At 53.5% G+C, this 27,472-nt stretch overlaps 11 protein-coding genes across 11 annotated transcripts; 3 read left to right on the top strand and 8 right to left on the bottom strand.

The window, feature by feature from the left end:
* Nucleotides 1-98: 98 nt before the first annotated feature.
* BU25DRAFT_434895 (histone deacetylase 1) lies at nt 99-2,074 on the bottom strand (the record flags this gene model as incomplete). Its single annotated transcript, XM_033708881.1, has 3 exons — nt 99-1,465; nt 1,516-1,816; nt 1,868-2,074. The coding sequence occupies 3 exons, from the start codon at nt 2,072-2,074 to the stop codon at nt 99-101; spliced, it is 1,875 nt and encodes a 624-aa protein (XP_033556568.1).
* A 347-nt stretch (nt 2,075-2,421) lies between these two features.
* BU25DRAFT_402723 (26S proteasome-like protein regulatory subunit) lies at nt 2,422-3,867 on the top strand. The gene is made up of 3 exons (XM_033705054.1): nt 2,422-2,850; nt 2,907-3,442; nt 3,502-3,867. The coding sequence occupies exons 1-3, from the start codon at nt 2,534-2,536 to the stop codon at nt 3,648-3,650; spliced, it is 1,002 nt and encodes a 333-aa protein (XP_033556567.1). The 5' UTR covers nt 2,422-2,533; the 3' UTR covers nt 3,651-3,867.
* A 59-nt stretch (nt 3,868-3,926) lies between these two features.
* On the bottom strand, nt 3,927-5,855 carry BU25DRAFT_415317 (S-adenosyl-L-methionine-dependent methyltransferase). Its single transcript, XM_033707510.1, has 3 exons — nt 5,519-5,855; nt 5,327-5,426; nt 3,927-5,041 (listed from the first exon to the last, which is right to left on the bottom strand). The coding sequence occupies exons 2-3, from the start codon at nt 5,360-5,362 to the stop codon at nt 3,950-3,952; spliced, it is 1,128 nt and encodes a 375-aa protein (XP_033556566.1). The 5' UTR covers nt 5,363-5,426; nt 5,519-5,855; the 3' UTR covers nt 3,927-3,949.
* A 1,384-nt stretch (nt 5,856-7,239) lies between these two features.
* Nucleotides 7,240-10,223, bottom strand: BU25DRAFT_352325 (heavy metal tolerance protein precursor; the record flags this gene model as incomplete). Its single annotated transcript, XM_033703403.1, has 3 exons — nt 7,240-8,569; nt 8,617-9,758; nt 9,816-10,223. The coding sequence occupies 3 exons, from the start codon at nt 10,221-10,223 to the stop codon at nt 7,240-7,242; spliced, it is 2,880 nt and encodes a 959-aa protein (XP_033556565.1).
* Nucleotides 10,224-10,770: 547 nt separating this feature from the next.
* BU25DRAFT_402714 (uncharacterized protein) lies at nt 10,771-15,299 on the top strand (the record flags this gene model as incomplete). The annotated part of the gene is made up of 2 exons (XM_033705053.1): nt 10,771-10,982; nt 11,192-15,299. The coding sequence occupies 2 exons, from the start codon at nt 10,771-10,773 to the stop codon at nt 15,090-15,092; spliced, it is 4,113 nt and encodes a 1,370-aa protein (XP_033556564.1). The 3' UTR covers nt 15,093-15,299.
* A 1,798-nt stretch (nt 15,300-17,097) lies between these two features.
* Nucleotides 17,098-17,894, bottom strand: BU25DRAFT_415313 (40S ribosomal protein S21). Its single transcript, XM_033707509.1, has 4 exons — nt 17,791-17,894; nt 17,668-17,687; nt 17,380-17,612; nt 17,098-17,311 (listed from the first exon to the last, which is right to left on the bottom strand). Exons 1-3 carry the CDS (start codon nt 17,819-17,821, stop codon nt 17,403-17,405), a joined length of 261 nt encoding a protein of 86 aa, XP_033556563.1. The 5' UTR covers nt 17,822-17,894; the 3' UTR covers nt 17,098-17,311; nt 17,380-17,402.
* A 148-nt stretch (nt 17,895-18,042) lies between these two features.
* On the bottom strand, nt 18,043-18,879 carry BU25DRAFT_211599 (uncharacterized protein). The gene has a single exon (XM_033701207.1). The coding sequence runs from the start codon at nt 18,826-18,828 to the stop codon at nt 18,409-18,411; it is 420 nt and encodes a 139-aa protein (XP_033556562.1). The 5' UTR covers nt 18,829-18,879; the 3' UTR covers nt 18,043-18,408.
* A 1,696-nt stretch (nt 18,880-20,575) lies between these two features.
* On the top strand, nt 20,576-22,365 carry BU25DRAFT_211482 (uncharacterized protein). The gene has a single exon (XM_033701205.1). The coding sequence runs from the start codon at nt 20,733-20,735 to the stop codon at nt 22,242-22,244; it is 1,512 nt and encodes a 503-aa protein (XP_033556561.1). The 5' UTR covers nt 20,576-20,732; the 3' UTR covers nt 22,245-22,365.
* Nucleotides 22,366-22,485: 120 nt separating this feature from the next.
* Nucleotides 22,486-22,770, bottom strand: BU25DRAFT_352337 (uncharacterized protein; the record flags this gene model as incomplete). Its single annotated transcript, XM_033703404.1, has 1 exon — nt 22,486-22,770. One exon carries the CDS (start codon nt 22,768-22,770, stop codon nt 22,486-22,488), a length of 285 nt encoding a protein of 94 aa, XP_033556560.1.
* Nucleotides 22,771-23,946: 1,176 nt separating this feature from the next.
* Nucleotides 23,947-25,646, bottom strand: BU25DRAFT_211496 (beta-lactamase). The gene has a single exon (XM_033701206.1). It carries the CDS (start codon nt 25,317-25,319, stop codon nt 24,111-24,113), a length of 1,209 nt encoding a protein of 402 aa, XP_033556559.1. The 5' UTR covers nt 25,320-25,646; the 3' UTR covers nt 23,947-24,110.
* Nucleotides 25,647-25,761: 115 nt separating this feature from the next.
* BU25DRAFT_415307 (glycoside hydrolase family 43 protein) lies at nt 25,762-27,255 on the bottom strand. The gene is made up of 3 exons (XM_033707508.1): nt 27,204-27,255; nt 27,070-27,155; nt 25,762-26,976 (listed from the first exon to the last, which is right to left on the bottom strand). The coding sequence occupies exons 1-3, from the start codon at nt 27,204-27,206 to the stop codon at nt 25,974-25,976; spliced, it is 1,092 nt and encodes a 363-aa protein (XP_033556558.1). The 5' UTR covers nt 27,207-27,255; the 3' UTR covers nt 25,762-25,973.
* Between the last annotated feature and the right edge of the window lie 217 nt (nt 27,256-27,472).

Below are 27,472 nucleotides of genomic sequence, written 5' to 3'. Positions count from 1 at the left end.
ACTTCACAACCCGTGGGGTCTCGTGAAGGGACACCGAAACGCGGAACGCCAGAAGAATGATCCTCTTAGAGAGAGGATGGGAAGATGCATTGCTTTTCTCAGCTGTCCTTGGCAACTTCTGTCCGCACCTCGCCCTTCACGTTTTCAGAGTCGCGCTCAGCCTCGCCTTTTTGTTTCTCTTCGGCGATGTCTGCTTTGGTCTCCTCATCGGCGCCTGCCATCTCAACGTCTGGGACGGGCACGGCTGCGGCGGGTGCTGCGGCGGGTGCTGCAGCGGGTGCTGCAGCGGGTGCTGCAGCGGGCGACTCTGGTGGTGTGAGGTTGTTGGCGGGTGACTGCGATCGAGTTGAAGTTACTGCCGCTGCAGCTGTTGTGGCACCCTCTGCGTCATCCATCTCCACATCGCCGTCGTCTCCTGCACTCTGCTCCGCGATCGCGGGCGTACGGGAGCCCGCTGGTGATGTCTGTCGTGTGGAGAGCGCACTGTCGCCGTTGGCATCGTCCAAAGCCCTAAGCTCATCTAGGCCATCAGGTTTTGCAGCGTTTGGATTGGGATGGTCAGTAATGTGTCGCCGCTTCTTGGTGCCAGGCTGTGCGCGGACACCGAGACCATTCTTGTAGTCTTCGTCGTCGTCACTGTCCTCGTACATCTCGCCGTTGTGTTCGATTCGCTGATCCCTCTGTCGTTCTGTAGCGCGCACATCGGGGTTCATGTCTGTGTCCAGATCATCTTCAGCATCAGAGTCGTCGGCAGGCGCCAAGATTGGGTTGTCTGGGATGTTCGTGAAAGCTTCCACGGAAGGCCTGCCCGTTCGTCGAATGTTGTCGATGACGGTTGTCTTGATCTTGTGCAAGTAGTCGTGCGAGTTGGCGTTCTCCATGTTCGACGGACGGACGTCGAGCTCGTAGTCTGGGGCGAAGTACTCGTAGTAGTCGTTGAAGGGCAGCTGCTTGGACATGTGCGTTGCGACAAGCTCGCCAGTCTCGTACGCCCAGGTACGGGCAACGTTCCTCATCGTGTATCCACCGCCACCCAGCACGATGACAGGAACGCCAAAGCTCTTTACGTATTTGACGCAGTTGGCGTGACCGGCCATACTCAGGTTGAAGCAACCCAGCCTGTCTCCCGACAGACTGTCGCCACCACACTGAAGCACGATAGCCTCGGGGCCGTAGTAGGTCATGACAGCCTCGATGACGGGTTCGAAGATGTTCTTGTAGGTCTCGTCTGTGATGCCGTCGCGGAGAGGGAAGTTGACAGCGTAGTTCTTGCCAGAGCCTACTCCGATATCGCGAAGCTCGCCGGTACCGGGGAAGTACTCGCCGTACTTGTGGAAGGACACGGTCATGACACGGTCGGTCGTGTAGAAAGCCTCTTCGACGCCATCACCGTGGTGCACGTCGATATCGATGTAGAGAACGCGCTGCTTGTAGCGCAGCAGCTCGATGATACCCAAGACGATGTCTGATCAGCGTTAGTGTGGACTGGCAGGCTGGGAGAACGCGCAAACTTGCCATTGACATAACAGAACCCGCTGGCTTCGCTCTTCTTCGCGTGATGCAGACCGCCAGCCCAGTTGACGGCGACATCGCACTTCCCTCGGTTCAGACGCGCGGCGCCCTCCATTGTGCCACCGGCGCTGATGCCGCAGAACTCGAACAGCCCATCGAACACGGGACAGTCGTCTCCGACGTTGTACTTGCTCTGCTCCTTGGCATAGCTGTCCATGTTGTCTGGCGTGACCTTGTGGAGGAAGTCGATGTACTCGTCGGTGTGGAACTGCGTCATTTCGTACTTGGACGCCGGTTTCGCGCGCTGCCAACCTTAGTGTTTGGGATTCTACACTGCAAGTGAGGCGCGACCTACGTAGATCTCCATTTTGGTGTAGAGGCCATAGTTCATGATTAAGCTGTGGGCCATCCGGATGCGATGGGGCTTCATGGGATGGCCCGCCACATAGGCGTAGTTGCCGACGTCCGAGTCGTAGAAGTAGGCGACCTTCTTCGGCTGCGACGCGCTGCCTCCCGCCAGGCTGTGGGACCCAGTGCTGGCCTCCATGTGAGAGCCCTCCATGGCGGAAGAGAGATGCGGGAGGGGGTGGAACGAGGGTATCAGGAGGGCGAACGGGCTAGGTGTCACGTGTGCGAAGCGTCGAGTTCCGCCTGGAGGCCGTGGCGATCGTGTTATGGGTGCGGCATGAACAGTGGGAGACCTCGAGAGAAAGAGGGCGGGCGCAACAGAGAGGCCGATGGAGCTGCGGGAGCTGCGAGAGCTGCGAGAGCTCCGCGCCAGACCGCGGGACCCGCTGTCGGGGCGGAGAAACCTGGTCGGAAGCCTTGCAGCGAGAGCTACCGCCGCATCACAGCTATCAGCATCGCCGCCGCCGCCGCCGCCCCAAACAACGCCATAAAGCCCACCACCGCCCGTCTGCCTCTACACCTCCCCCCGCCAACCTTTGCACCTCCCCCCGCCACACCCCGCCACGCCCCTCCACACCGCTCCGCCCACCTCAGCCGACTCGACACCGCCAGGATGGACCGGTTAAGCAGGATGCTCGCCGCCGCGCAGGGCATGGGCGGCATGGGCGGGCCCGCACAGGACACGCACTTGATCGACAACTCGGAAACGGTGTACATCTCGTCGCTCGCGCTGCTGAAGATGCTGCGGCACGGTCGGGCGGGCGTGCCGATGGAAGTCATGGGCCTCATGCTGGGCGAGTTCGTGGACGACTACACAGTGCGAGTGGTAGACGTGTTCGCCATGCCGCAGTCCGGAACAGGAGTGTCCGTGGAGGCCGTCGACCCCGTCTTCCAGACCAAGATGATGGACATGCTGCGACAGACAGGAAGGTACGCAGACACCTCCCCTTGGCGCGCGATCGGTCTGCACACGCTGACAAACGCAGGCAGGAGACAGTCGTGGGCTGGTACCACTCACATCCCGGTTTCGGCTGCTGGCTCTCGTCGGTCGACATCAACACACAGCAGTCCTTTGAGCAGCTCACACCCCGCGCCGTCGCCGTTGTCGTCGACCCGATCCAGTCGGTCAAGGGCAAGGTCGTCATCGATGCCTTCCGGCTCATCAACCCGCAGACGCTCATGATGGGCCACGAGCCCCGCCAGACCACATCCAACGTCGGCCACCTCAACAAGCCCTCGATCCAGGCCCTCATCCACGGCCTCAACCGCCACTACTACTCGATCGGCATCGACTACCGCAAGTCGGCGCTGGAGGAGAACATGCTCATGAACCTGCACAAGCACGTCTGGACAGAAGCGCTGCAGATGGACGACTTCAACGTCGAGGGCGAGCGGAATCAGGACAGGCTGCAGAAGCTGGTCACGCTGGCAGAAGGCTACGAGCAGCGGGTCAAGGAGGAGACGGAGCTGTCAAAGGACCAGCTAAAGACGCGCTACGTTGGAAAGGTGGACCCCAAGAAGCGTACGTCTGACGTTCCGGTTCGCGAGAAGAGAAGAATCGTGCTGACCTTTTGGATTTAGACATCTCGGACGTCGGCCAGCAGCTCATCGAAGACAACATCGTATCCGTATCGAGGCAGATGATCGACAAGGAGGCGTCAGTGCCAAAGTCCAACGCACGGCAAAACGGGCGCGCATGCCAGGAGGAGGCCGACGAGATGGAGGAGTAGCACTCTACCAGGAACGACGTGTACATCACTCCAGAGAGCCGCCTGCACATCAAGCTTGCGTTCGATGGCGCGGAAAATGGTGCAGACTAGGCGTAGAGACATACTCTCACGCCGCCGTTCGGTGTGCATGGCCAACGAGCCGCTTGGGCACGGGAGCATCGATAGTACCTCAACGAGCATCAACGTGAATATGATAATCGACATGACCAATCCAAAGGGCGAATGCTCATCTGTTTGGTGCCCTGCAACGTCTTGCGTCTCCAAGGGTACATGAGTGTCATGAATGCAATTCTGGGGTATCATCGCGTATCATCCATATCCAACTCCTCCTCCTCAATATCACCAGCCTTCACATCCCTCTCCTTCTCCTTCTCAACCTCCTCTCCACCCACCCCCTTATCCACCACCTCCCCCTCAAACGGCTTCCTTGCATAGACAACCCTGACCTCTTGCCACAGCCGTCCCCGTCGGTCCTTTATCACCTCCTGAAAATCCCGCACAAACGCCTTGACCTCCTCATACGTCCACCCCAGCAGCCTCGTGTACAGCGCCATAACCCACCCATCGATGCCGTCGCACCAGTTCCTCTCGCCCCAGCGGCCCAAATCCTTGAGATGGGCGTTTTTCGGCCACGGCCCGATCGGCCAGATGAAGGTCTGTGTGTGCACGTCGACAAAGCCAGAGGACGGGTGGGAGAGGGTCGGGTGCATGGTGTTGATTACGTCAAAGGACATGTGTGTTTTGGTAGCGCCGACATGGAGGACGGACTGGCTGAAGGCGGTGAGGATTTGGTCCGAGTAGGTAGAGGAGGTTCTGGAGGCGCTGGTTTCGACGCTGAACTCGAGATGTTCTATCCAGCCGCCTGGTTGCAGGGCGTGTAAGCATTGCGAATACAAGGCCGGCCAGGATTTTATGCACCCCGTTAGACCCCGGATGTGGATGAAGTCAAAGTGCGACGGCGGGTAGGTGAAGGAGGAGTTCGCATCGTCAATCTCAAAGGTTAGGTTTGGAGGTAGATTCGGTGGGTGTATGGGACTCAGATCCGTGGCGGTAATCTCAGCATTCGGGAAATAGTCGGCCATATCGATTGCCCAGAGCCCCGTGCCGGTGCCGATGTCCAGAATCCTTTGGGGCTCTTGGATGGGTGCGAGGAAGAGTTGATCGTTCAGAGTTAGCAGCCAGAGGTGGTGGACGATGGTTTCGTAGTTTGAGTACTTTTCGTCGTTGGGCGCGTAGTAGGTTCCGTCGCGGTAGGAGTGGTAGCGGCGGCCGTTTTCGTAACGGTACGAGGTTACTTTGGATGCAATGGAGCCGCCGCCGGTGGAGGCGTAGAAGGACATGCGGTCTGCATCATTGTCGTCATCTTCGACGTAGTTGTCGTACTCCGAGTCCTGATAGCGGTTAGCTGATGCTGTAGACTTTTCCAATCAGGTACAGAGGTAGTCTGCAAGATCGGCTCATGGGGTTTGCGCAGTCTCAAAGCCGGGAGGAAGACTGACGGAGTGAAAAGACAGGGTGGACGAAGAAATGGCACTGTAGAGAAGAGGCTGGTTCTGAAGTTGCTATGATGTATGTTTTGGCCGGCTCATGCGCGTGTTCGAAGCTGGGGCCGCTGGGTAGAAAGTGCAAAAAGGCGTTGACGAATCGAAAACAGAACTCAGACTTCACAAACTTACAACATCGATGCCTGCAGGCTCAGCCCCAGAACTCATCTCTGTGTTTAGCTTCTCTTCTTCTTCCTCTTTCGGCGCACCCTTCTTGAACTTTAGGACTTTCCTAGGATCCACATCAGCCAGATCGCTCACACAAACCTCTTTCCTCCCAAATCTTGCAGAGTCGGGAGGTGGTAACATAGAAATAGCACTTACTCCAACCTCGAGAAGTACCCACTCCCCTTCCCTTCCACTCTTCCTTCCCCTGGGCCCTGCAGGCCGAGTCGTTCGAGCGCCGCAATATCCAGCTTGGCTCTCACCACCCCCTCGTGGCTTCACAATCTTCTCGAAGGATGGTGGTAAGTAAGGGGCGATTCGAAAGGGTATGGATTCCAGCTGCACAGAGAGGCTGGTCGATGTAAGCGAGGACGAGCGGATTCCGGATGCGGTATCCTGGTATTTCGATGAATGCGCTAGCCTTTGGCTGCTATCACGGTACTTTCCATGCGGCTTGTTAGAGATGTGCCGGGGATCCTCCGAAAAAGGCAGATCAAGTCGAGGCTTCTAATCCCACTTCTTAATCCTCTGACGAGAAAAAGCATAGGTTCGGCGCTACCCCACAGTGTCGTTCGTTAAGCAGCCTTGCCCGCGGAGCGCGAAGCTATTGTCTGCTTTGAAATGATTGTAGAAGTTGCGGTGTGCAGAGCAGCAGACGCCATCATCTTCAGCACAGCCAAGACCAAACTCGCAAAGCCTCACCGAAGATTGCTCAAGCTCAGCGTGCAGGCTCATCGCGCAGCGCGGCTGCGGCTGCGTACGCTGTTCGGCGCGAATCCGGTGCATCTACGGCACAAGCTGAAGAACAAGGAAAGGGCTTTGGGGGTTGCCATTGATCTTTCGTTCGTCGCTGCAAACGACGTGATCAACACAACTGCAATTGCTTTACTGGAAGGTTTGCGAAGTGTTGTTGTGTTTACCATCCCCCTGGGTTGCGGAGGTTTATTCTTGATCGCTCGCTTTGCCCAGTGTGTCGGGATACCAACGCCTGGTGTGGCCGATGCTTCCGTCAATCCTCTGCGCAGCTTGTTGCTGACGCTGCATGCTTGGGGCACAGCAGCTGCGAGACGTGAGATGACATGTCAGCGTACACCGTGTAGTCAGAAGAAGTGACATTTCATTGGGCACAGTTATACAGAGTGAGACGTGTCGAAAAGAGAGAGATACAAGGTACTTGAGACAATTGACGTTTATTAGGGTGCGCTTCGTGGGAGTCAGGAAGGCGCTACTTGCGTCAACTGTGGTAGAACAGAAAAAGCTGGGATGCTTGCATCCGCTACTGTATGTTTACCTTACGATCACATAATCTGGAGAATGCTGTTGACAGGTGTCGTCGATTGATAATATCTATCCCATAATAATGACATGCAAATGTTCGCAGGAACGCTCTATCAAAAGACCTCCCACAGCTATCCGTCCTCCCTATGCAACATACCGCGACACGGCGATACTCCAAGCAAGCCATGCCCTCCTGGCGTACCTATGAGGCTGCAAACGCTGTGCCCGTCCTTTTCGCTGTTGATAAAAAGCGACAAATCAACGCCCACTATTTGTACATTATTCGATCTGCCAGAACTCCATGGAAATCCAATGTCGAAAATTGCGTCTTGCCGGCGGCGCCAGAAGTAGTTGCCATGCAGCGTATTGAGTTGGCATACAAATGGCAACGTTTGAGGCGTCATAATGGCTGATATTTTGGTGATCTGGCATGGAAATGCATTCACGACTCAGAAGGCCGTAGTACTCCCATTCAAGCTTCGGTCCTGGGTGACAGGCTAAATGACTTTGGACACTATCCATACGACTTGTATTTCTGATGTCGGTCCTTGGTCTTGACCTTGGTATCAATTTGATTGGTGCACCCGCAGTAGTGGATAAACCTAGGGGTGTCCATGCGGCTTCGAGGGAGCTTCTTCACGGTGGGAGCCGGACAGCTGGCCATTATTGCGTTGTTTCTTTGTCTTCTCATCCTCGGAACTGGAGTGGCTACTGCTGCCGTCGTTGTCGATCGATGCATCCTTCGACTGTCGGCGGAGACGGTCAGCCTTATCCTTGAGCGCTTTGGCCTGCTCAGCCGCTCGCTGTGCCCGAATCTGCTTCTTCCACATCGCGGCATAGTGGCCGTTGCGCTCAAGAAGCTCCTCGTGTGTTCCTCGCTCTTGCACCTTGCCCTTGTTCAAGACAAGGATCTGATCGGCGTGAGTGATTGTGCTAAGTCGATGGGCGATGATGAGCATCGTGCGTCCGTGAGCCAGAGTCGCGAAAGCCTCCTGGATATGTTGCTCGGTCTCCGTATCCAGTGCGGCGGTAGCTTCATCAAGCATAATGATCCTAGGGTTCTTCAAGATGGTGCGGGCAATAGCAACACGCTGCTTCTCTCCGCCAGACAGACGGAGCCCACGTTCTCCGACCTTGGTGTCGTATTTGTCCGGGAAGGTGAGGATCTTCTCGTGGATACTGGCCGCTCTGCAGGCTTCGTAGACCTGCTCATCGGTGGCCTCGGGGTTAGCGTACTTGAGGTTGTACATCAGTGTTTCATTGAAAAGGACAGTATCCTGAGGGACGACACCGATGTGGCGGCGCACTGAATCGATGGTGAGATCCGTGACATCGTTGCCGTCGACCTGAATGCTTCCAGACTCGGTGTTGTAGAAACGGTAGAGAAGTCGGAACACCGTGGACTTGCCGCCACCTGATTCTCCAACAAACGCTGTTGTGGTGCCTGGCACGCAGTGGAAGTCCAAACCAGTCAAGGCAGCTTTGCGACTGTCGTACGAGAAGTGCACATCCTTGAACTCCAGGTCGCCCTTGCAAGAAGGTAATTCGCTTGCACCTTCCTTATCGACTACTGTAGCCGTTTCCTTGAAAAGCTCCAGCATGCGCTCCGAGTTGATCATCGCAGACTGGATCATCCTGTAGAAAGTGCCGAAGAAGTTGAGCGGGCTTTGCAGCTGACCCATGAATACAACCAAGGTGACAAACTTTCCGCCAGTGATGGCTCCTGTAGTGACCTGGTAGGCTGCAATGAAACATGTTACTAGCAGACCCACCATGAAGACCATGTTTTGCGTGATGTTCATGATGTTCAACGATAACAGAACTTTCCACTCAGCATCCTGGTACTTCTTGACGGCTTCGCGATAGCGGTTGAACTCGTAGGCTTCGGCGTTGAAGTACTTGACTGTTTCGTAAGAGACCATAGAATCGTTCCTGCTGCTGTTAGGATGGGTATGTAAACATTCTGTTTGGTCACTTACTTGACAGCATCCTCCTCACGATCAGCGTTTACCATCTCACGGCGGATCTCAGCGCGCCACTGCGCCATTCGAATTGTCAGATAGATGTACCAGAATGTCACGATGGCAATGACTAGCGCATAGTACGCATCGTACTTGATCAAGAAGTAGCCAATAGCAGCGCCCAAATCCAGTAGCATAGGCACTACTGAAAACGTCACCTGCTCAAGGAAAGTGTTGATAGAACTTCCTTTTCCAAGCGCCGAAAGCACCTCACCTGTCTTCTTGCCAAGGTGGAAATCCAGGCTAAGGCTGTGCACGTGCTCAAATGCCGCAACTGATAGTTCGCGGTACGAATACTGTGACACAGGAATCCACAGCGCAGATCGTGCTGCACCGAGCACACCGTTGGTTCCCTGAAGGAAGCGGAAGGCAATGAACAGGCAAATGGCGGTCCATGGGCTGCCCGGAACCCTGTGCTCAAGGCGATCCACGATGTGACCCAGCTGATCAGGGACAAGCAGATTGATCACACGCTGCGCCAGGACAAGCGCAAAGCACACAACAACCATAATTTGTAGGCGGCGGTCCTTGGATGGCCAGAGGTAGGGGAAGAAGACGCTGTAGCCCTTGATGTACTCCCACCAGCTACGAGTCGGCGCGCCCGTCGGTCTGCTCCAGGCAGGCGGTGCGCCCTCGGTATGCTGGTGCTTGCCACCGACCGGGTGCACTGAGCCGTAGGACCCGTTTCCGTTCGCTCCGTTCACATGCCCGTTTTCCGCACGTTCGGTAGCATTGCCCAAAAGTGAGGTGGTCTCGTTCGAGCTTCCCGCCTCTGGAGTTTTTCGTGCCTGCGGCAGCACGACAAATACCACGTAGAATCCAATGAGAGCGAGTAGTAAGACAATGCGCAAGAGGTCGATGGCGACCTCAGCAGCCTCCCACTCAGTCATGTAGAATCGCGGTTTGGAGTTCTCAGGGTTGCCAGCGGTGGGTTGGTAGTGGGCGTGGGTGTAGATAGCGAGCGAGCAGGCGACAAGGACAATCTCGAGTACCAAGCCCACGATCCATGTCGACAAGTGAGCGGCTGTCGGCGAGGGTTTCGAGTCGAGGAGCGAGATGAGAAACAAGCTGTAGACGAAAAAGGAGCCCACCAGGTAGATCTGGAGTGTCACAAGTCAGCTTCAACTGCCCAGTGTTGCCTCCACAGCAGTACATACCACTACTGGCTGTCCACACCACCAATGTTCACTCTGCTTGGCCAATGCCTGCGAAATAACGAGTACTGAGTTTCCAAAGAAAGTCAGCGCAGCAGCCAGCGAGACCCATTCGAACACCCTCTTCTGCGTCTGCGTGACATCGTCATGGACCGTCTTTTTGACAAAGTTGCGGGTGGGGTCGGTTGCGGGCAACGGCTTGCCCCCAGGGCCGGTTGTGGTAGGTTTGGCGATATTAGTATTAGATTTTGATGCTGCTATGCTGCGGACGGTGAAGGCCGCCAGGAAGAAGAACAGCATAAACAATGGGTAGGCATATTGCAGGACGGTGAGGACATTGTGTAATGTGGAAGCGTGCTTCCAGCGCGGCTGACGGTCGTCGACATCGCCGTACAGCAGCTCGGCAGGCATGATGTAACTGCTCTCCACGGTGCGAGGTCCTGTGCAAGGCTCTCGGTGGTGGCAGCAAGATTATGGAGGGACAGTAGGGAAGAGGGGAGGTGGAAGAGAGGTGCTACAGCCTACGACTCGACAAGTACGCCATGCTTTGCTGAAGGTACGATGCACGGATCAGATGGGCGAGTCCGATAATGGTGGCGCATCGTCGAGAAGTGTGGATTCATCTTGGCACGCCATGGTGGATTTCGGTCTAGAACTGAACACTGGTGGGCGCTGGTGCATCAGGGACCCGTTTGAGGGCTGCAGGTCGCTGCAACTGCGCGACCCCATGTTGACGCACCTGTATCACACCCGCTGCGTCGCTTGACCACTGCCGCGGCTCCATCTATTCACTGCGTCTCTACTGCAACTACTAGCACAGTGTCGTGTATTCCTCTGGGCTGCACTTACGACACTTGCTTTGCACACGTGTGCTGCGGTCACTTTCGCCGCTCACCGCCCGCGCCAGTATTGCCTCCACCACGCTGTGCGCCAGGGTGTTCCACACCAACACGTACACATGACTGACCACCGACGGATCTCAGTGATTGCTTCGCCTTCGATCCCTCCGGCGCCCCCACCGCCGCCGCCAAAAATAAAGAGTCGTTCGTACTTTGAGCGTTTCGTCGCCCAACCCTTACAGTCGGCGGCATATGCTTCGCGACCCCCGAGCGTGCAGGCGAGTCGTCCGGATGGCGGGCCTGTGAATCCACTAGTCCCGAAACTGCTCGGGTAGGTCCATCTCTACTTCATCTATTTTCATGTACAGCTCGCTCGGGACTGCTGTGGTTGTTTTCGTCTTGTCACTTTAGGCGTGTTTCGACTTCTTCCCGTGGTCCCTTCCAGATCGAGCCGTTAGTCTCACCAAACATCTCACCTGCACTGCACTGACTCACCTGTCACCTTCCGTCTGGGTTTCGTCCACTAAGCCCGTAATACAGTATTCGAACTGGCTACTCGCTTGATGCCACACACAAGACAGGCCTCGATATCTCTGCCCTTGACATCAACCGTGAGAGAACGCACGCCGTGCTTGCTGGCAAGGAGATTCTCAAGACAGTACGTGTCAACGGCACTAAGATTGTCGACGAGACCAACTTGCGAGCTGCTGTACTCAACTATGCCGACTCTCATGCACGGCAACGTGAGGGTTTGGGTATTCAGGATGTGAAGTGGTCCCATGGCCAGTTCAGCTCGCATATTGCGACTGCTGTTGCCAATGGCAAGGTCATCTTGTACGACTTGAACCGTGCCAGCGTGGAGCTCGTCAGACTGCATGAGCATACACGTCAAGTCCACAAACTCGCCTTCAATCCACATCAGGGCCACCTGTTGCTTTCTGCAAGTCATGACGCCACTGTCCGACTCTGGGACTTACGAGACATGCGTCAGAAAGCCGCTGCCTGTACAAGCCGAGACCAATTTTCTGGTATCAGCGGTGGTATTCGAGATGTTCAATGGTCTCCTACTGATGCTGTTGAATTCGCTTTCGGTACGGACAATGGTACCATCCAACGCTGGGACTTCCGCCACAACAAAGGACCTAAGCAAAAGATCCCGGCGCACGACCAGAAGACGTGCACTTCCATTGACTGGCATCCAGATGGAAAACATCTACTCAGTGCTGGTGTTGATCGAACATTGAAGATTTGGGACTTTTCAGTCGATGGCCGAAGGCAGAAGGCTGCTTATGTTCTGACTACACCTTATCCAGTACATAAGGCAAGATGGAAGCCACCGTATTGGTCTGACGAGTTCCATGAGAAGGGCGCATTCCAGTGCACACAGGTGGCGACATCATATGATCGTGATCACCCAGTCATCCATATTTGGGACTTTCGACGGCCACATTTACCTTACAAAGAGATTAACAAGTTTCGAAGTCCACCGTCAGACATGCTCTGGCAAACACGTGACACGCTATGGACGGTTGGGAAGGAAGGCATATTCCAGCAGAACGACGTTCATCATGCCCCAAAAATCACAGAACGAAGACCTTTACAGGCAATTGCGATTTCACCAAACGGAGAATTGAGCGGCGTTGCGCAGAAGAGATCACGGCAACGACGTCCTACAGGCCTCTCATATGATGACATGTACCTCGGTGCTCCACCCGAGAAGCACGGTAGCCTTGAGAAGAGCAGTTTGCGAAGCTCGGCTGACAATAGCTTCGACGACAGCTTCCTCGCCTCATCGATGAAGCGTCACCATGGCCGTACCGCCAGCAATAGATCAGCAAAGTCGTTCAGCAGCACCCCTCCATCAGATGTTACACCCAAGGTCATGTTTTTGCCTGATTCAATGAGAACACAAAGCGAACAATTTCAGCCGGACCAGCTCGCGTTCCGGGGCGTTCTACCGGGTGCTGTCAACGTGCAAGTCTTCGCATACCTTGCTCAGAAATACAAGGCCCAATCGCTACCCGATCGCCCGGTCTTAGAATCGTATCTCGAACTCGAACAACCGTTCCAACAGAATGCCGAGTACGCACAAAGAGCTGCATATCATAGACTTGCGCAAACCTGGACGTTGATTGGAACGACAATGGCTAATGCAACCAAACGCCGTGCAGAATTACACAGAAGCTTACGGCTGAAGGACAAGAAGGCCAAGTTTGAGGGTCGGAACAATACATCTGGGCTGTTGCATGCACAGAACAGATCTTTTGGCGCTCCACAAAACCCCGCAGTCCGTGCAATTATTGGTACTCTCGATAAGCCACGTCCAGCATCACCATTGACTAAGCCAGCTACCCAAATCGAGAGCACATCCAATCTGGCAACACCGCTTGCACAGCCTGTCAATACTTCTGGGTCAGCATCTGGAGATCTACGGAGATCTGAGCTTCCTGATCCTGATCACGATGACAAAATCCATCTCCCACCATCAGTAATGGGAGTACCTCAAGTCAACAATGGCCAGAAGCTCGCACCTCCTACACAGTCGAAGTCCAATGGAGGGCATTGGTACGACTCTCCTGAGGGGTTGGAAGAGCGCCGAGCTGCAGCAGGTAGCTGGCGGGCATCGCCACGGATACCGCTCAATCTCAACCCAGCACCTATTCGAGACAACAACCCAAACGTCCCTCCACCGCTGGAGCGTCATGATTCGGGCGAAAGCTTCACTATGTTCTCTGCGTCCACCGACTCACATCATGGAAGCTCAGCGTCGGGCTCCTTTGAGAGCGTCAACTCTGATCTTCGTAGTATGGAGGCGTTGTCAATAGGCTGGCAACATGCTCCGGACAAGTCCAGTTTCGGTAGGCCCTTGGGCACGTGCAACATCAATCAGGAAAGAAGGGTGAGCCCAACTACAAATGAAGGCCCGCATGCAATTCCAGTTCCTACGACATCTCAAGCTCGGCACGACAACCCACACTCGAGCCAGGATGACACAGGACATTTGATGCCACCCAGTAGCACTGAAAGGGTCACCCAAGAAATGGACGCCTTGCGACGGAGGAATCAGCTCATGCGTCATGACAGCTCCGAATCATCCGCATATGCCAGCAGCCAAGAAGGCACGTCGTTTTCGTCAACTTACAGTGCTGATATGGAAGCCAGCGGCACTATCATACCGGAAATCTTCGACGATCTAAGGTCGCCACAAGTTCTCAAGCCATCTGTGACTTCACCCGTTATTACTAAGAGCGTTTCTCAGTCGACCGTGCCAACAAAAGAAAACCAATTGTTGTTGTCGGATTTCGAGGCGTTGCGCATCGACGCTGAAAGCACGTCTGCTTTCACGGTCGTTGGCTTGCTGAACAGTATCCTCCAGTTCCACACGGATACCTTGTCAGACGCGCAATTTCCGTCGCTACTTCTACTCCTTCTGGCGCCGCTGTTACCACAGACACATTCACCTTCTGATTCATCAGATATCGATGTCACCGAGGTTTTGAGCGCTTTCTCAGACACTTTCACAGCACTGGGCCTCACGCCTACGCAAGCTAAAGCAATTCTCTCATCACAGCTGGGCGAACTGATAGCCACAGGGATCAATCCGTACCAAGCCGAGTCCATCCTGCATACGTACCATGCACAGATGCATAGCCTGTCACTCTTTAACCCTGCGGCTTCTCTACGGCGGCTTGCCTACCCTACATATCCTGCCGTTTACGAACAAGCGTTGAAGGATACTCAGCTTGGTCTGTTGTGTCTTAGCTGCAAATCTCCTATCAATAATCCCAAAGACAAGATGCGCTGTGAATCATGCAAGCGCGCACAAGCACCCTGTCCGATATGCTGGGGCAAGTATCCGGCATTTGAGCCCATCACTGCAAAGCGAAAGTCGAAATCAAAACATCGGGATGAGAAAGGTCACAAGAGGAATCGATCATCTTTGATCACCACAGATGCAGTCTCACCAGACGATGCCGACAGCGGACCCTCACCATCAATACCGGAGGAGTGGATACCAACACCAGCAACACTATGGACTTGGTGCCCTCTCTGCGGTCACGGCGGTCACACTAATTGTCTGTCCACCTGGTTCGCCGACGCCGTCCTCTCTGACGGCGCTTGTCCCACCGAAGGTTGTCTCTGCGACTGCGTCTCAGGAAACCGCCGAGAAGAGAAGATGCAGGATCTGCTGCGCAAAAAAGCAGAGAAAGAGCGATCAAAGCCTGTGAAAAAGGGTGATGACTGGAAAGTCAGGGAGAGTAGAGCCGTATCTGCCGTCCGTGGCACGTTCGGAGAAAGTGGAAGCGAACCTCCATCGCCCGGCGGCCAGCATCAGCGCAGCCAAACTCCAGATGGCGGTCGCAAAGGGGAAAGCAAAAAGGTCCGCGTCCTTGCTTCGGCTTCTGGCATCGGTCCGCAGACGGGTGTATTTTCAACTTGACATCTCCATTCGCGGTAACAATGAGTACATTCGAAGGTATCACGCACCATAGATCGGATGTTACAGCGCGGCTTGACGTCGATGCGCATGGAGGCGCACTGCTGCAACAGGCCCGCATGTTCACACCGCTCAGCACCGCCAAGATTGACTCCCGGAAACGTTACTTTCTCCGCCCCGACACCCACTTCCCCGGATGCAAGGCGAGGCGTCGCGTGGAATGCCACGTTGGAGCGGCAGAACGATCGGACAATTGTACACAATTAGACTAGCACACAACAATTGCATTGTTACACTACTGTCATTGACACGTGCTGTGTCGGTGCCTCAAAAGCCTTCTGTATAACGTTTAGTGGTAAACGTCAACTCAAACTCCAGGTGTGACTCTGCGAGGTGGCGACTCTCCACTTCTGCAGTGAGCATGGTGTGCTGACTTCCGAGGGCCACTGTGCTGGGAAACCAAACATCAATCACCAATGTGTCGGAGATCAGCATTCAACGCTCCATGCTCACGTGCAGCGACGCTGTGCTACTTCTGACTACAATGCCGTTATCGCTGTACTTACTTGCTTCATGTTGTGGTACCGACGAGCGCGCGTGACATCTGTACGTATGCACGCTTTCGGTCCCTTGACTTCACTACTCCATGCTCACTAAAATGAGAATGGCAGCATTTCACCAATGCTTTGGCCTTGCGCTAGATAGGACTACGTGCCAAGCACAGAGATGTTACAAGTTGAACGAATGGAACAGCGGTTGTTGTGAAAAGTGAAAGTGTTTTGGGATGAGTCTTCTGCGCCCTGTGAACATTGTTGTTCAATACGCATAGTGGAGCCGCAGGCAGTGATCTAAAGCCAGCCTTGTAAGTTGCACATAGTGCTTTGGTGACTTGACGCGTGCCAACTTCAATCATGAGGTATATCAGCACATGGTCACACCTTGTTGCCGGGATCACTAATCTGAGTTGACGAGATCATCATGGTGAACTGGGCTGTTACACAAAGTAAGACAATGTCATGCAAGCTGTCGTGGAGATACATCTATGTTGTCGTTGACCAACATCGTCGATCGGTGTGAATCATGCATAGCTGGATCGCGGACCGTAACCACTGCCTGCGGTATGGATGCGCGCAGTCGGGAGCGCTGCAGCCCTGCTAGGCGGGTACAGTAAAACAGCGGAGATCAATAGTTGCCCTAAAGCTCGAGGTTATCCGCGATCATTAAAGATGAACAGTCCCAAGCCACTGGTCTCCGGGGATGCGCACACCTACCCGTGCCGCCAATTCTTCACACCAGTGACCACCACAGTGGTGGCAGCAGGAATTCTCGGTATCGTCCCATGCTGATCAACAGATCCAGACCGGTACCTATATCTCGTCAATAGTTACACTGCAAGATCGACACATGCTGTTTGATTGGTGTGAGACTAGGGTACGAGCGAGGTGTGGAGGGGTAGAGGAATACGAGGTGAGATGGAGTTGGGCGGCTAGCAATGAAGCGGCTTTCCAAATTGAGCGTCCAGAACTGCGTTGGGTGTGCTGGTAATTTAGAATGTTTGCGTCTTACGACCGCGCTTTTAGACGCGTGATAGACCGCTGAACAATGGATGTATGGTTATAGTTGTGTCCTGGGCGCCAAGCCTTGCAATCGGAGCGCTGTGGCACTTGACGTCTATAAGGTTCTTGCTAGTCGCTGTTGTTGCACTCAACGGCGCTGTCCACTGGCGGAATCGAGATAATGCAGTGTGGTCGTATCGACGATATATGCGAGTGAACGGACAGCGAGTCCAACGCTATGCCGGATCATGCCGAACCTTCTGGAGCAAGGCAAGGTACTGGTGCGTTGGGAGCGCTTATGGTGGGGATTTTTTTGGATGAGGGATGCTGAAGGTGTAGCCGTGGCTGCTGGCATAGGTATCGTCGACCTGCGAGATTAGATTTGCGTAGAACAATATAAGTTCTGTTTTCAGAATCTAGATCACAGCGTTCAACAATACTGTCAATTGACATCTTGTAACTCTTGCGATGTATATGGGTCTGTATGACATGCACTGAGTGCACTGCAGCGGCGGAGGAGCGTTTTTGGATTCGATCGTATTGGTTCTTAACCGGTTTCCTTGCCTCGTGACACCGTAATAGTCTTCATGAGAAAGGAGATGAAGGCCTAAGTCGCCATGAAATGCACGCCCACGCCTCTGAGACGCAGCTCAGATTCCGAATATCCTATGTCCAGTCAGCGAATGTTCTTCCTTCCAACGTTGCCAGCCAAGGCTGCCTTGGCGCGCGCGTACCTCAACTCCGTTTCCACAACCATTTACCTCGACGCAGACCAGACAGACTTGAGGAAGCCGTCACGCTGTGTGAGCCTGTTCATGCTGTCGTCGGACTCGCCCATGGCGCGGACGAAGCCAGAGAGAGCGTAGACCTGGTTCTCGCCGGTGTAGCGACCGTTCTCGTCGACCTTAGCGATGCTGATCTGGACGGAGGCGTGATCCTTGGCCTTGATGATGCGTCCGGTAGCGGACTACAAGGGAATTAGTATCGCGTGCGGAGGGTCAGGTCGAGCGGTGCAGTCTTACGCATTTGCGGGGGACGTAAACTGCGAAAATGTCAGCGATTGTTCATACTGCAACTCCCTGCCTGGGTTCAATCGCATTGCGATATTCCATATCCCAGCACCAGCAGATTACGGGCGTCCTTACGGTCAACGAGCTCGCCGCGTTCGTTCTCCATTTTGGCTGATGTGTAGAAAGACGGAGGGGTGGTCTTGAAAGTCGCTACGGGTGGGCTGTCGTCGAGATCGTGGTTTTCGCGATATGTGGGAATATGGACGCCGCTCCGCTCGCTTAGTGTGTGAGGGCCAAGCGCTGCCAGTCCGCTTTTGGCGCGCTAGTCATGGGGCTCTTGCCTTCACACGTAGCGCCGAAGGAACATCAACAACACGGTAACAATTTTCCACAGCACATAATTACATTGTATCTACATCATCGAGAAAGAGCATCTGGGGTTCATTATGCCCTGTGTGTCTGCAGGCTTACCACCAGTCGTCCAATATGACGATCCTTAGGGTCAGTGTTCCACGATTGTTCGCCATCGCTCTTTGCCCTGCTATCTTGATTTATAACGGTCATGCCTTGGATGAAACCGAAAACTACAGATCCGACATCGCTATACCCAAAGATTAAAACGTACGGTTTCCAAAGCAAGAATAAACTTGTAGTGACTCCAACGAGGCCCAGAACATTGAAGACCACAACTGCCCGGATGACCGGTTTGGAATCAATCTGGGCAGCAGATGTTTTCGCTGTGGTGTCGACTACTTATGTGGCGTTTGAAAATTTCAAGGCGAGGCTGCCTAACGCTACCAACGAGTCGTCTATCACTGCGTCGACTGATTCGGTAATGGCGTCGAGGACCAGGCTTCTGTAGTCGGGGGCGTGGATGTCGGACCATACTGAGCGATTCGTTCGAAGGCTCTTAATGCTCTCCATGAACGCATCGCCGACGTTCGATGTTCCACGTGCAGCCGTGACATACGACAACCAGTAGTTATCCATAGCCGCCGACCGCAGGTTTAGAGCTGGGTCCAGGTCGCCAACTTGTGCATGTTCGACGCGTGAAACCTTGATAGTCGCGTTGACCAAGGAAACATCGACCGTGAAGAGCGACGGCTCGAAGGCAATTTCGCATTGAGTCCAACTCAGCTGAGTGTACTTTGAGCCGGCGACCATGCCGAACATCCATCTGTGATCATCATTGACCGGTGGGTGATGGAACGTACTAATCCTCAGTCCCAAACCATCCAAACTGCGCGTAGAAATCCGTTGCTTTCGTAAAGTTGCTCCTCACAATCTCGTCCCAGTCAGCATTGGCAAAGCTCCCCATGCTCAGTACGTACTGGGGAACGTAGAGTCACCGGGGCGTGTCGTGAATATCGATATACGGGGCAGAGGACTCGTTGTAGATGCACTTGGTCCCCGTGCAAAATCCGACTTCGTTATAGGAGTATTGCTGCACGTTGCGAAGTGCAGCAACGGGGCGATCCGTGAGACCTGCAGCTGCACCCACTCCAAAAGAGCGACCAACGAATTGGAACCCGGTATTGTCCCACTTTGAATGTACCCTAGACTTCGCATCTGAAGAAGATGCTGTCGCGATGGATCGTAGCAGGTTGCCGGTTTGGAAGCGCTTCAGGCAGTTTGTAAACGTCCCGTTCGGTTGTTCTTTGTTCCAGCAATCGTCGCCATTAGTCGGCTTCAGATATGTGTAGTTGCCGTTCGATCCACTACTGGGTACTACGAACTAGGCCAGCGACCTGTGCCATTCAATGATATATTCATCCACACCATGCCACTTTACTAGGATAGACAGTCTTACCAAAGAACGATATGTTCATGGCCACGCTAATGGTGAAGGCCGGAGTGAGCGCGCCGGCCCACAGCACCATCGGCATGTAGGTCGTGTTGAGAACAAGCAGTGTGGCTAGCGTGAGCGTCCATGGGAGGTTTCAGTCAGCCCGAGTTTGGGTTACAGCAGATCACAGTCTCAATGTGTTGTCTGTTTGGACAATTGGTGCCTCGTCCAGTGATTAGTGACCATACACATCGCATACATCCACATTACACCCAATATTGAGGACATGACATGGACGACCACCTGCAAAAGGACCCGGTTCCATATAGACCAATTGTATAATGCACCATCACTCATGAATTCGCGTAGATGAACTGTGAGGATGGAGAGGCTGACACCTGTCGGAACAAGGATGCATAACGGAACGAGCTTGCGCCACCAAGTTATCTGTCTTAATTGCGGCTTGATGTCCTGGTCTGTATCCCGTGCAAATTCTTTTTTGTTGACTTGTGTGACAGGCTTGTACGCCGATGAATTGAATTTCGTTGAGTTGAGCATGGTCTGTTGGAGAATGTCCCGCCATTATCTGACAGATTGTGTCTGCTATTTCGGCCTCCGCAGCGCTGATTCAAGGCTGATCAGGCACGCCATCACTGTATCAAATAACTTCCAAACATTCATCCGAACGTTGAACAAATTTGGCATGCGCTCTAAAGATCTCATTAGCAAAAAGCCACAACTTCATTCCACCCATTTATTCTTTCAAGACTGAGCCACACTATGTACCCTTGCACCTCGTTTGACTAGATCTGTACTTCGCACAATATTTACATTATGTTCATCTTTCCTTGAGCCCAATCCTTTGCAACCGTGGTATTCGTACTGGGAGCAGTTGTGAGAATGATTGTTATTCAGGGCTGCAGGTGTACGCCACCATGCGCGCGGAGAGCTCTCGAGATCGCCATGTACGACAGTGCATATGCTCGAATACGAAGGTGTGATTGCATGCTCTCATGTCAATGATAAAGCGGATTGTGGTTTGTTTTCCACAACGCGCTCGATGGTTGAAACATTCCAGGATGACGTAGCGCGTTTATGACTAATCGTTGACCTTGCCTCTGGTGTCACCCATCACTCCTTCACCTGCAATCCTCCTTTCGAATAACATCAGACTGCGATTCGCGAGACCGACCAGCATTTTACGGTGCAGACTATTGTGTTACGAGCGCCTCTACGTCCGTGTCTGTTAAGTGTTCCATCTTCACTAGGTCGTGATTTTGCCATTCGCCACATGGCAATCATCAACAACACCGACTTTCCTCCTTTGCCATCGCAGACCACCAAACACCAGCGACTTAATAAAAGAGAAGATGCAGCCAAAGTGCAGCAACCCAAAGCTGCCGGCATTTACGCCACACTGCATGATCTCCCTGACGAGCTCATACTGGAGATCCTGAGATACCTTCCCGGCATTGACATGCAAGACTTTCAACTACACACACTCCTGAGTCTCTCGTTGACGAATCACCATCTTCACCGTGTTGTCAGCGACAAGATCTACTCTACATACGACAGCTACTTTTGCGAGCCATATCTCTTTCTTCGCACCCTTGTCACGAATCCACATCTCGGTGAGAGCGTCCGTCATGCCAAGTTTCGGTACGGTGACGATGCTCATCTCGAGAGGAAACGGTACTCGCCGAATGCACGAGACAAGAAGATCATAAAGGAAGGAATGAGACTTCTCGACTTCCCTGACTGGAAGGGCTGGGCTACTCGCTGCAATGCTGACAAGATTGAGCTCGACATTCTACACACGGCTGTCATGCTGCATACTCCCAATCTTGTGTCACTCGATGTTGAGGATGGGCAGATCTCAGCATACTCAAAAGCTAAATGGCCTGAACTTATTAAGAAGGCAACGACTGCAGAGTACTTTGGGCACGCGCATCGCTTTAGTGCCCTGAAGTCGGTCCGCATTGACGCTCAAAATATGGTCATACATCACATGATACCTCTTTTACGTTTGCAATCCTTGCAAAAGCTTGAAGTGCGGGAGTTGAGTGAGGTTGAACTGGATATGCGAGCACCAGCCGAGCTAAGGCGTGTACTTCCAGAAGGTTGCAACAATCTCGAAGAGCTCATCTTGGAAGAATGCTTCCTGCGCTTTGACGCACTGACAACTCTCATCAGCTCGGCACGAAGTTTGAAGAGCTTCCGATTTGACGCGAATCAGGAGAGCGTACTGCTGGACGGATCTGGAGCCATGCTGCAGAGTGCTTTGTGGCGCCAAAGAAAGTCTCTCGAGCGTCTCGATGTTTTCCACGATCCTTGGCACAAAGATGCCGATGGCCCAGATCACGGCGGTCTTGAAAAGTTTAAGATGCTCAAACATCTGAAATGTCCTCTACGCATGGTGGTGGACGTACGCTCAGGCGCTTCCGCGACTGTCTTAGAGTTCTTGCCTCCTGCACTCGAGGTTCTTGGCCTCACAATACGATGGGGCTCTGACGAAGAGTACTTCTTACCCGTTCTGGAGCGCATGGCGAGCGAGTATACTACAATGGTTCCTCAACTGAAAGTTCTTCAGCTCAATGTTCAGGTGCCTGCTGAGGAGCTGGACTATGACTGGGAGCGCATGGTCAGGGCTTACTCCAAAACGAGTGTCGAACTCATCATCAACTCGCCTTCTGATAGCGATGGTGACGAATGGGGCGATTGGCGTACCGTATCTTCGGACTCAAATGATTCTTCTAACGACTCAGATGAGGTCGAGCTATACAGTGATGAAGAGTTGGAATGATAGAGAGTTCAATGTCTATGAAATAGTCGAATGGCAAGACTCAGCATGGGGCGTCGTCATCCCAGCCGTTGCCCGACCCATCCGCGTCCCGGTAGTCAATCACATCCTCTTCTTCTCCACCTATATCCAACGGCTCACCCTTATCCCTCCAGAACGCTACATTCAGAGAAACTTGATACGCCTTGCATCTTTGACGCATGCACAGCACCTGCCCCTTATGATTGAGAGCAACCATCAAGACTCAGCCACCTTCAAAAGCCTTCTGGTCTGCCACCAGCACAAGTAACGCTTGATCCAAAGCTAGCTGCTCATCCGTCTGTGTCAGCCTAAACTTCCAGCCAGACTTGCTGCTCCCTTCCATGGCATCAAGATACCGCATGATAGCACTCAGAACGCATGATGGTATCTCTCCCATCAACTCGACCTCATCATCTGCATTTCTCGACCTCACTCCATAGGCAGCTGCATCGTTGTCAAAGAAGAATGGACCTGCAATGTTGTCATCGAGTTCTCCATGATGCTCCATGGGGTGAAGAGCTCTTCGTGATAAACGGAGATACGCCTCATCGGCACTTGCACGAGTCATGGTATCTTTAGATGAGCCGCTGTCGGAGGCTGTCTCATTGCCATACCATGTTCGAATCCAGATGGCCCACGGACGTTCGCTTTGGAGAAGAGACAAGCCTTCCGAAATACGGTCGAGTATAACATCGTCGAAAACTTCCGTGCATCGCTTGTAGTAGGTCTATTGAGCATTGAGTGAATTGCTTGGCTCAAGAGCTGCTGGCGGCAGCAACCTAGGTGTCCTCACCTGGCGAGCGAGTCTACCAAGGCCAATCCACCTGCTCACAATATTTTGTTCTTCTTCTTCGCGGAAGATGTGACTTTACGTCCCAGTGCTCCTGCCCAATCATGTAAGCCCTCGGACACATTTGGCTCCCTCTGAGTTACTACGGATACGAGATGTACCACCAGGTAATGGTCGAATGGCATAGTGTCAAAGATATAGTGTCAGTTGTTCATAATAGGACAAGACACGTCGAAACCAAAACCTCGCGGCTTGGTATTGTCATGTTCGAATCCTATCGTTTCTATTATCGGCCTACAAAGGCCGTTCGATTACGGTGAAGTGGGCGGACGACAAGCTTCAAGTTCAAGCTTTCCAAGGTGTCACCCCACTGGAGACAATATTGTTATCATCAGTTACATGTACGACTCCAAACACGTCCCCACAATGTCAAGCTGAGCAAATTACAGACAATGCTCAGAGAACAAACGACGCACGTGAGCATTACATGTAACTGCGTGAGCAGTGTTGGTTGGGGGCTGTGTTCAATGATTGTATTACTATCTGTTGTTTTGGTGGTGTCTGTGTACAGGAGCTCTCAGCCCAGAGGTAAGTGCACTTGCCCCTCGGGCAGTGCCTTCCTCAATAGAATATCATGTGACTTAGGCCACGTAGTTACATTACATCAGCGTCACGATCAGCAAGGTTCGAGTGCAGACCTTCGAGCCGACCTATCCGACCGTCGACTTTGACCACAATTGGCATCGCCCGACGAATGGACTTCATACCGGTACATGAACAATTTACAATGTCGACAGACCGCCCCAAAAGCTTACATGCCAGGACACACCTGAGTTCGCCTTGAGCCACGGCAAGGAACTCTGCATAGGCAGGTTTCGCCATCTTGGAGATGAGCGATTGAGGGAGATCTCTGCTGATTGCGAAAGTCTCCCTCAGTCATCTGCTAATAAACACGTGATATGGCGTACACTAGCTGTAGGTTATCGCTACGATCAATGGGACGCCCCAAAGGTGTGAGACAATGTTTTCCACTGCTGACACCAACATGTCACTGTTCTTCACGCCTTCACCTCATCCTCCTCCCCCGGGATCTCGACCCCCAACGCCCTATAAACCTCCCAAACATACCCCTTCGCCAACCCACTCCCCAACCCCGCATTTCCCATCTTATTCATCATATAGCTTATCGTCACACCGCGTCCAACATCCATAATCGCCATACTGCCTCCCCAGCCACCCCAGAAACAGATCTTACCTTCCGGTACCCAGTACCCTGCTCCGCCGGGACCGGGATTATTGAGCCCATACCCGACGCCGAAGCGCGCTTTGGCGGTGATGACGAGATCGGGGCCGAGTGTTTGTTGATTGAAAATCAGATCCACAGTCTTTGGGTCCAACAGCTTCGTGTCGCCAACCGTGCCGTTGCATGAGATGAAGGAGAGGAGGCGAGCAATGCCGCGAGCATTGGTGTTCCCGTTTGCCGCTGGCACCACCGCACTCCTCCAAAAGTCCTGATTGGCGATGTTGGCGTCCATTATTGGGTTGAGCAGCGTCTTAGCGAACACACTGGTCATGTCAATGCCTGCCGCGTCTGTGGGAGCTTCAGGCTTCCAGTCTGCCGGCGGTGCCTGAGGGGGAATGATCTCGGCGACGCGGTGGTACTCGGAGCTGGGGACGCCGAACTGAAAGTCTGCGTTCAATGGACCAGCGAGCTCGTCGGCGACAAATTGCGCAATAGACTTTCCTGTAATGCGGAGGATGAGTTCGCCGAGCAGATGGCCCATGGTCAGGCTGTGGTAGCCTGAGGCTGTGCCAGGAGTCCACCATGGTGTTTGCGCTGCGAGGCGGGCGGTGGAGGTCGGGATGTCGCAGACGTCTTGGACGGTGATGGGACCTTCCCAGCCAGACACACCCGAGGAGTGAGAGAGCAGATGTCGGACCTCAATATCTTCTTTGCCATTGACACCGAATTCTGGCCAGTACTTGGATACCTTCTCGAAGGGATCGAGCAGGCCGCGATCGATAAGTAGGAGGGCTGCGAGACTGAGAACCGTCTTGGAGGAGGACCAGACGTTCGTGATGGTGTTTTCTTCCCAGGGCTTGGTTTTGGCGGTGTCTGCGTAGCCGCCCCAAATATCGACTACGTTCTCGCCGTTGATATTGACAACGAGGGAAGCTCCTAGTTCTTCGTCTGCGTCGATCCTAGACTGGAGCAAGTCCTTCACAGCTGCAAAGCGAGAGTCGCAGATCCCAGAGACCTTGGCCATTGTAGTGGATGGTGAGTAATTGGTGAGAAGATCGATCTGATGATGTCTTTTACTACCAAGCAAACATTGTTCTTTATACCTCGGGTACAAACATTGGTGCCTAGCACGATGTTTCGTCTTGCTGCACGACGCTCAAGCGAGCACGTGAGGTCGGCCGAATTGTGGGGTGTACCTGACCAAAGTGCGCGCGACATCCGACAGTGGGGCAGCGACGACATGTGAGCGGCTCGCGGTTACGAAGTCAGGCAAGTAACCTCAACCGAAAATGGCAAACCGTGGGTCGAGCACTAGGGCATGATACGGGAGTCGAACTCCTTGTAGGTGTGAATAGGGTCGGAGTAAGATCCACAAACACGTAGCCCGAGTTAAAGATCAGCACGACGGAACTTCTGGAGTCCCGAGTACGACCATAGCTTTGTGTGAACTGCAAAAGTCAATAGCTTTCATATTGTATGCGGATATACAAGTCTGCGTTTTATCCAACTACATCTGAGCCAGTATAATCCTCCTCATTTGTAAGTCAGAGATAGACAAAGAAACAAGAAAACTTCATATACTGTTGAGCCGTACTCGTATTCATACATATCCCTCTTCAAAACTTTTGCGTACACCTCCACAACCCCACGTAGGCGTGCCAATGCCGTCTACAGTATCTTACTTGAGAAACTTACTGATCAAGCCCTTGCCTTCTTTCATCAAGTTCTTCATCTCGTTCTTCATGTGCGCACTCCCACTCGCGTTGCCGTGCTCACCATGCGCGCCTCCCTGGATATATTGCCCTCCACCCCCACCAGCTCCTCCAGCGTGACCCTTGCCTCCACATTGACCTCCAGGACAGCCTTGGATGAAGTGATTCACATCATCACAACACCTCCCACACTCCCCACTACCCATGTACGGTCCACCATGGCCCCAGCCAACACGCATAACACGTACTTTCCTACCTTCCCAGCCAGTCTTCGCATCGGTTGCATGGAAGACACCCCAGACCTCTGGGCCTCCGGGACCGTTGACAAGCACAAAATTGCCATGGCCGGGGCCATAGGGTGGGGTGTCGTCATGACTGGCTTGAAGTAGAGGGCGGTTCGACTTGGCCCACGATCGCGGGTCCAGGGGGTGACCACCAGTCCAGTACAGAATATTCATTTTGTATTCGTGGGTCCAGGAGCCAGCACATGAGTACACAAGGCCCATCCAGCGCCCGTCCGGCGAGCATAGGAATTGTGGCCCTTCGTTGATACCACTGGAGCCGGAGAACTCGTATTGTAAGTCTGGTGTACTGATACGGATAGGGTGACCAGTGCATTGTGTTGGTGAGGTCATTTGGATAATATAAATCTCTTGTCGCGACTCGTTCTCGTGAACACCTAGAGGCCAGCCCGAGTATACGAAGAACATGTTGCCACCAAGGGTAATGACCGTGCCGTCAATGGCCCACTGGTCATCCGGGAGCCCGCCGACACGTCCAAAGAACTTCCAGTTATCGGGAATTAGAGGCGACTGGTCTGCAGGTGGCCCCTCAAGAATGAACATGCGGTGTGATTTGTTGCCATGCTTTGGGTCATCGGCTGCAAAGTACACGTACCAGCGACCGTGGATGGCGTGAAGTTCTGGCGCCCATACATCGCCCGAGTACGGTTGGTCTTTCGGAGCCCACCTACTGAAGTCAATCACGGATCTCAACGTGTACAGCACGCAAATGTGCGAATAGGGAACAATGGTCGGCTGTGCTGATCCCGACACTGCTTACCAAATGATGTCCTTCTTGCACCTCTTTTCGAAGTCAAACAGACTGTCCGCTGACCAGATCTCGACTGAGCAACCGGTAGTCCAGGTCTTGTCGAGTCAGCACTGGCTTGCTTCTCAGGTTACATTTCCTCTTACCATGTAGTATGTGCCCTTGTCCCAAAGCACATATGGATCGGCACAACTCTTTTCGGTAATAGTCAGGATGGAGTCGTTGTACGGTGGCATCTGCATATTCATCTGCGAATGCATCTGTTGTTGCTGCCCGGGGAACGCCATTGTGCAGTGCTAATTAGTCCTCCTCTTACGGTAGTAGTACTCGTCTGTTCACCCGGCCTTGCGCCTGATGTCGAAATAGAGCTGCTGGGAGTTTTCAGAGTGATGTAAACAGCTCTGGAGTCTGAAGT

Source organism: Macroventuria anomochaeta, assembly GCF_010093625.1.
Source record: "Macroventuria anomochaeta strain CBS 525.71 unplaced genomic scaffold BU25scaffold_45, whole genome shotgun sequence".
Taxonomy (NCBI): domain Eukaryota; kingdom Fungi; phylum Ascomycota; class Dothideomycetes; order Pleosporales; family Didymellaceae; genus Macroventuria; species Macroventuria anomochaeta.
Note: the sequence above shows the minus strand (reverse complement) of the source record. Positions and strands in the feature narration are given on the sequence as shown.